This window comes from Pediculus humanus, genomic scaffold, assembly GCF_000006295.1.
Source record: "Pediculus humanus corporis 1103172107394 genomic scaffold, whole genome shotgun sequence".
NCBI classification, from domain to species: domain Eukaryota; kingdom Metazoa; phylum Arthropoda; class Insecta; order Psocodea; family Pediculidae; genus Pediculus; species Pediculus humanus.
Window position 1 is genome coordinate 22,759 of NW_002987020.1, and position 7,043 is coordinate 29,801.

Genomic DNA, 7,043 nt, shown 5'->3' on the forward strand with positions numbered 1-7,043 from the left:
TTTGCAAAATATTAAACATCCTCCTCTATTCGCAAACAGATAAAAGTTCATTGACCCATCATAATAAATTTAATTCTGAATTAAACATAATCAAATTTATTTTTAATATATTTTTTATTTATCGTTATTATTAGTAAATACCCGGCATTTAAATCAAATCGTTCCGGATATCATTTTAATAATTTATTATATATTTATAAAATATATGGAAAAATCCTTTTTTCAATTCATGCTTAAACTAATAAATAAATGAATAAAATTTCTGTCGTTGACATCGTTACAGTTTTTGATTTAGTTAATAAAACTAATTTTTTTTTTTTTTAGTTTCTAAATTGAAATTTAATGATCGATAATAATAATTTAAAATTTTTTTAAAAAGAGATTATTATTATTATTATTGGAAAAAAAAGAAAATACATCGTGAGATGAATGAATTTTTTAAATTTTCATTTTTTTTTTTGAATTAACTTCGTTAAAAAATTTATTAGAGCATCGAAAAAAGTTTTTTTTTTATCCGGTTAAATATTAATATTTATTTTTATTTATGTATTTAATAAAATTTAAGAGGTTTACCAATACGACAAATAACGAATTAAAAATTTTATGTTGCATATTATTATTATTATTATTATTATTATTATTATTATTATATATTTTCCCAACTAAGGGAGTATAAATTTTTTTTTTCTCTCTCTTACTTTATTTAATTATTTACCGGATACTACATAGTTATTATTTAAATAAATACAAAATTTTTTAAATTAATTTTTCCAAAGTACGAAATTATAAGTTTTACAACATCTAAAAACAATAAACAATATAATTAAGTAGAAAAAGAAGAGAAAAAAAAATAATATTCAAGATGGATAATTACAAAAAAAAAAAAATTTTTTAAGTGATTGTATATTATGTGCACTACTTTATTATTAAATATTGAAATTAGTGTTTGTGTGTGTGTGTGTGTATTTTTCTTTTGTTTTTGTATAAAAAAAAATTTTCTTATAATTACCTGATACAAAAATTAAAAAAATTCCCGTTAAAACTTTAGTAGTAAAACCCAGTGATTCTCATTAAAAAATAATCATACCAAATGTTTATTATTATTATTATTATTAATTATAAAATCGGTTAGAAACCTATTTATTTTGTATGTATTTAAATATAATGAATTTCGTATGTTTAGTATATCACACACAGTCGGATTTGTTATAAACAAAAAAAAAAAAAATAATTTACGCCCTTTTTAACAGGAAAAATTTATATAATGGCGTATAATTAAAAAAATTTTTGTAATTAACATTGTTTAAAATCATTTTTTTTAAAAAAATAGTTTTATTACAACGTTCATTTAGTAAATATTTAATCGTTTTTTTTTTTTTTAGTATAATATGGATTTTATATTTTTATACTAAATGATCCCCATATTTTTTCTTTTTCAATTATCCGATAAAAACCGTTACGAACGGAACATATATTTCAACGGCTTACATAAATATTATTATTATTATTACGATTTTTTTTTATTTAATAAAACCTGTTCGACAAGAATTTGAAATCGTCATCATCAAATGAACGACATGTAAATTGTTATATTTTTCATACCTAATTAATAATTTTTTATTAAAATTCATTATGCGATAAAATAAATAGAACATGTTGGTCATATCTCCCTTATAACCGTTAGATTTAAAAAAAAAATTACGCTTAAATAACCGGGTCAAAAAAAAAGGAACTTTCCCTTAAAAAAAAAAAAAAAATATTAGTAGCAATTGAAGTACTAAAATAATAATAATAATAATTATAATCAAGTAGTAGCAAAATAATAATAATAATTCAGGGGGCAAACCGTAAATGACTTAAATGTCAAAGAAATATATTATTATTATTATTATGATAAAATGTAATATCCACGTGACTTTTCATCTCCTCATTAAATGTATATCTCTCTCTTTTTCTCTCAAATAAAAATAAGGTTAAAAAACATACCTATTATTATTATTATTATTACACACCTACCTCAATATATGTACATCATGGTCTTCTTGTAAATGTAAACATTTCATTAAGAACGTAATTTTTAGTCATTATATATATATGAAATTAAAAAAAGTTGTAAAGGAAATACTAAAGCAGGTGACTTTTTTTTTGTTGTTTGTTGTTGTTGGTTGTAACTTAAATATATATAACTGGAAGTTATGTTTTGGTTGGTTATTACAACCGTTTGTTGTAATAAAACCTAATTATTTGAATCACGTAATTAAACAACTTTGCACCTTTCTTAACTTAAAAAAAAAAGATAATTAGTAATTTAACGTTAAAAAATATAACCCCTTTCACAAAATTTTGGAAAAGATGAATTATCATTATTATTATTATTATTATTATTATTATTTTAAATGTAATAAAAGAATCAAACAAACAAACAAAAAAAATTTTATTTTAACGGTCTTTAAAAAAAAAAAAATGTATATATGTAAAAGGTGAAAGGTATGATTTGTACAGCTAAACTATTTTATATTAAAAAAAAATTTTTTTAAATAATAATAATAATAATAATAATTAAAGTGTTTTTTTTTGTTCCTGTTTGATAATTTTACGAGTTAGATAGATATAATAAAGCTTACGATATTATAAAAAATTTTATGTTTGATTGATAAAAAATTTTCTTGTTGTTGTGATAATAAATGTTGGTTAGGATTTTTATGTTGGAAAATGCTTTCGTTGTAAAAATTACCTTTTTATCGCCATTTTTATAATAATCGTGTTATCAAAACTTGACCAATTTTCACTTAGAACAAACATAAAGGAAAGGTTTTGATGATGCAAACAATAAAATATTAACAACAACAACAACAACAACAACAAGAAAATTAGTCAAAGATTTGAAATTTTTAAATATGATTGCAGTTAATAGAAAATATCTTTTATGTTAATAATTTATTAATCAAATGACTACCGACACGTTTAATATACCATCATGCACGAAACAAGTTTTTAACTATTTTTAATTTATTTATTAATTACGTGGAGAAAAAAAAATGTCTGTTACACTAAAAGTGGCAATAAAAAAAAAAAAAATTAAATATTCAAAGCAATTAAAAAAAAAAAAATTTGGTTTGATGGCACCAACCGTTACCAGGTCGGTGATACATTTTTTTTTTTTTGCCCGTTAATTTGGTGGATCTTTTTAAAAAAATTTTTTTAAGTAAACTTACGTATTTCTTACATATAAACGACATTTTTTTAAAAGTTTAAACCCTTAATATTAATGTAAATAATAATTAAAAAGTTTTAATTTGAAACCTTTTCGAAAATTCTATTTAAAATTCACTTTGGGTAATTTAAAAATTGCCCTTTGACCTTGGTAAAACCTTAAGAAATCCGTTTAAATTTGACAAAATGGTTTCGATTGATTTATATTATTATTATTATTATTATTTTATAACATTCAGAAGAAAAGTCAAAGAAAATATTTGAATACATTATGTAAATTTTCAAAATATTATTCGTTTGCAAAAAAAAAAAAATGGTGAGGTCAAAGTCACAAAGGAAAAAAAACCATTACATTGAACAACCGTTTTGTATTTTAAATTTTTTTTCACCACGTGAATATATTATTATTATTATTATGATAAAATAATAATAATAATAATAATAATGTAAGAGAGATATGATTCATATAAATTTTTGATGATGATGATGCTGATAATAATAATAAAAAACAATTAACCCTTCTTCAACTTTCTTTCCTCCTCTTTCTTTCTTTCTCTTTCCCTCTCTCTCTCTCTCTCTCTCTTCCTTTCTCTCTCTCTCTCTTCCTTTCTCTCTCTCTCTCTCTCTCTACTTTATTTTTGATAATGATCTTATTTTTATTAAGTGGCCTCAATTAGTTACTTCATCCGTAATAATGTACCACTACTACTACTACTACATAAGTAGCGATGTACTCTACTCATATTATGTTAATAAATTTAATGTAAAAACATTTTTGGATTCCATTACGATTTAGCTAATGGCATAATAATAATACTAATAATAATAATAATAATAATATTCATTAAAAAATAAAAATATTGTTTGTGATATAATAAAAAGATAAATTTTAAAATTGTTTTAGTTTTTTTTTTCCTTCTACTACTACTTGAAACATAAATTTTTGTTTAAAAAAAAATTTGTATATATATTTGATTTGTTATTAATAACTTAAACATTTGATATTATTTAAATTAATTAATTTTCTTTCAGGTTTTGTTCAAAAGAAGAAGAAGAAGAAGAGGGAGGAGGTAGAAGAAAAAAGAAAAAATATGAATCATTTTTTGTAACGACAAAAAAAAAAAAAAAAAGAAAAAAAAAGTGAAGAAATTTTTTTGATTTGTGTGTAAAATAATAATGAGTTGACGTAATTTCGTGAAATAATAAATTAATAATAATAATAATAATAATAAATAAAATAATCGATATATAAAAACGTTATTAATAAATTTAATCAAAACGATGGAAAATAATAAAATTTATTTATTATTTGGATTTGTTTTTGTCATTTTACAAGTAAGTGCAATTTAATTTTTTTTTGTTTTGATTTGTTTATGAAATTTCTTTTAAATAATGTTTAAATTTGTAAAAATTATGTTTTTCCCCGCTCCCTTCCCCCCCCCCCATAACTTTAAAATTTTACAAACTCTAAAAAAAAATTATTCATTAAATTAAAAAAAAAAAAAAAAAAAAAAAAACGAGTACAAAAATATTTTAGGTTTTATTATGTGAATACGTGTAAAAGTCACAGACAAAATCGATTTTTTTTCTTTTTGTACAAAAAAAAAAAGATGTCTCTTCGAAAAAAATTTAAATTTTTAATTAACCGTTGATAATAATATATATTGTAACAAAAGATAGAAAGTTTATAACAGTAACAATTGATTTTAAGTCGTTTTTTTCTTTTACTTTCTCATAAATGATATACTTTTGTTTCTTTCAAAAAATAAAATGTCTTCTTAAATATTTTTACTCCTTGAAAAAATATAAATTAAATAAATATTTAAAAAAAAGATGGGGGGTGACGGGGGGGACGTATTTGCAAACGAACAAACAAACAAACAAATTAGTCACCCGTAAAAAAATTTAATTATTATTTTATCAATAATAATAATAATAAATTATTTGTTTAAAACAATAAAATCCATAAAATTCATCATCATCATCATTTTAAAAAAAAAACGAGAAAAAAAAGGCATTACAAACTCGAAAAAAAAAAACAATCGAATAAAATTATTTTATTGTCTTCCCCCTTCCCCCCGGAAAAAAAAAACATTTTGCAAATATTATTATTATTATTATTATTTTTCGTATCGGAAAATAAATAAATATATTCAAATAATCGGATTTAATCAAAAAGAATCCGTTCTAAATTTTTTGGTTCACATAATTCGACATAAAAATTTTATTATAATTTATTTGTTATGTGCTATTTAAGACGTACGGTACTTTTAAAATTAAAAAAAAAACCCACTGAAAACTTTTTTTTTTTTTTTTTATGTTCCATTGGTTGGTTTTAAAGTTGCGAATTTAATATTAAAAAAAAAAAAAAAATACAATTAAAAAAGCGGAAGAAAATAATAATAATAATAAATGGTAACCTTGCCATTTAATTCGCCGTAATAGTAACCTCAAAATCGGGAGCAAGGCAAATGGGAGGGAAAAAAACGGACCTTGACCATAACATTGAAAAAAAAAATGACCTCCTGATATTATTATTATTTTTTAACGTATTAAAATTTATCATTTTTCTTTCTTAAACAAATTTCAAAATTTTCAAAATAATTTTTGCACAATAAACAACCAATAAGTCGGAAAAAAACAAAGAGAGGTTTGTGTGTTATCAGGTAAAAAAACATTAGGAACATGTTACTGTTCTTTACTTATTATCTTTTACTCATCTTTCTACAAAAACCGTTTTGTTTCTTAAATTTATATTTTTAACGACAGACTTTCTAATTTTTCAGATACCCGGTGTTATATCTCAGGATTACGATGGTAAGTGATATTAAAATTATTACATTGACTACAAAACAAAAAAAATTTTAAATTTAAAGACTCACAGTTTTTTTTTTTTTTTTTTCTGAAAATTCCATTTCAGTTTCGGAAATACAATGTACATTTTCGGGAATAGGTGATGGGAAAAATAGGGATTCTATAGCGGCAAAACTTAAAAAACCCGAAGGATTTCGCGGTTCACCTTTGTTTGCGGACGATAGAAATGCTGATCCTCTAACTGATTTACAATGTCAAATAAGACCGGATCATAATGATGCCACCGAATTAACTTATAATCTCCTAATAACCGATTTCAATCGGTGTGGAGTTTTGAAAAGAAATGTACGTCCTTCTTTTTCTTTTTTTTTTTCATCATACAAACCAAAAAAAAAAAAAAAAAAATTAACGTTTTATTGTTTTCTTAAGGGATTCGTACACGTTCGTATTTGGTTTCCACAATTTCCCGGTGTTGTCATGATGTCCGATCAAGAACTTATATTAATGTGTAAACCACCAGAACCTACAGTTATTGAAAATAAAGCAGCTGGTTTTGCTGGAAGTTTGTAAGTTCAAAAACAATCTTTTAAAGTCGACCTGACTTAACTAAAACATAAGCACCTAATTAACCATTAAAAAATTTGTTTAGTCCACACGGTGCAAGAGTTTCTGGTGTTGTTGAAGAAACTCCCGGACATCTCGAATACGAAGTTGCTTTGTATAAAGAAGCACCTGCTAGAATAAGCACCAACACAACGAGTGAACTACCCGTTGATCAAGCGGTACCGATCGGTACAAAATTACAACTTAGAGCCAGAATAAATCCTGATTCAGGTATGTGTATAAAAAAAAAATTAATTATTTTCCCCGATTGAATTTTAAATAAATAATTTTTTTTTAAAGCTTGGAAATACGTTAAATTAATGGAAGTGACCGTTTCTCCAGATCCGGATGATCCTCACAAAGCCGGAAGTGTTGCACTCGTAAAAGATGGGTAAGATCAATAAAAATTTATT

The 7,043-nt window shown here is 22.8% G+C and overlaps 1 protein-coding gene across 1 annotated transcript in view; it reads left to right on the top strand.

Annotated features, from left to right (window-relative positions):
- Positions 1-5,456: 5,456 nt before the first annotated feature.
- Phum_PHUM044520 (uncharacterized protein) overlaps positions 5,457-7,043 on the top strand; it is a gene marked incomplete at both ends in the record, with an annotated part of 2,414 nt that continues 827 nt past the window's right edge. The window contains 6 exons of the mRNA XM_002423184.1: positions 5,457-5,477; positions 6,000-6,030; positions 6,134-6,372; positions 6,457-6,593; positions 6,677-6,861; positions 6,931-7,021. Coding sequence (XP_002423229.1) covers positions 5,457-5,477; positions 6,000-6,030; positions 6,134-6,372; positions 6,457-6,593; positions 6,677-6,861; positions 6,931-7,021 — 704 coding nt within the window. The remainder of the gene's footprint in view (positions 5,478-5,999; positions 6,031-6,133; positions 6,373-6,456; positions 6,594-6,676; positions 6,862-6,930; positions 7,022-7,043) is intronic.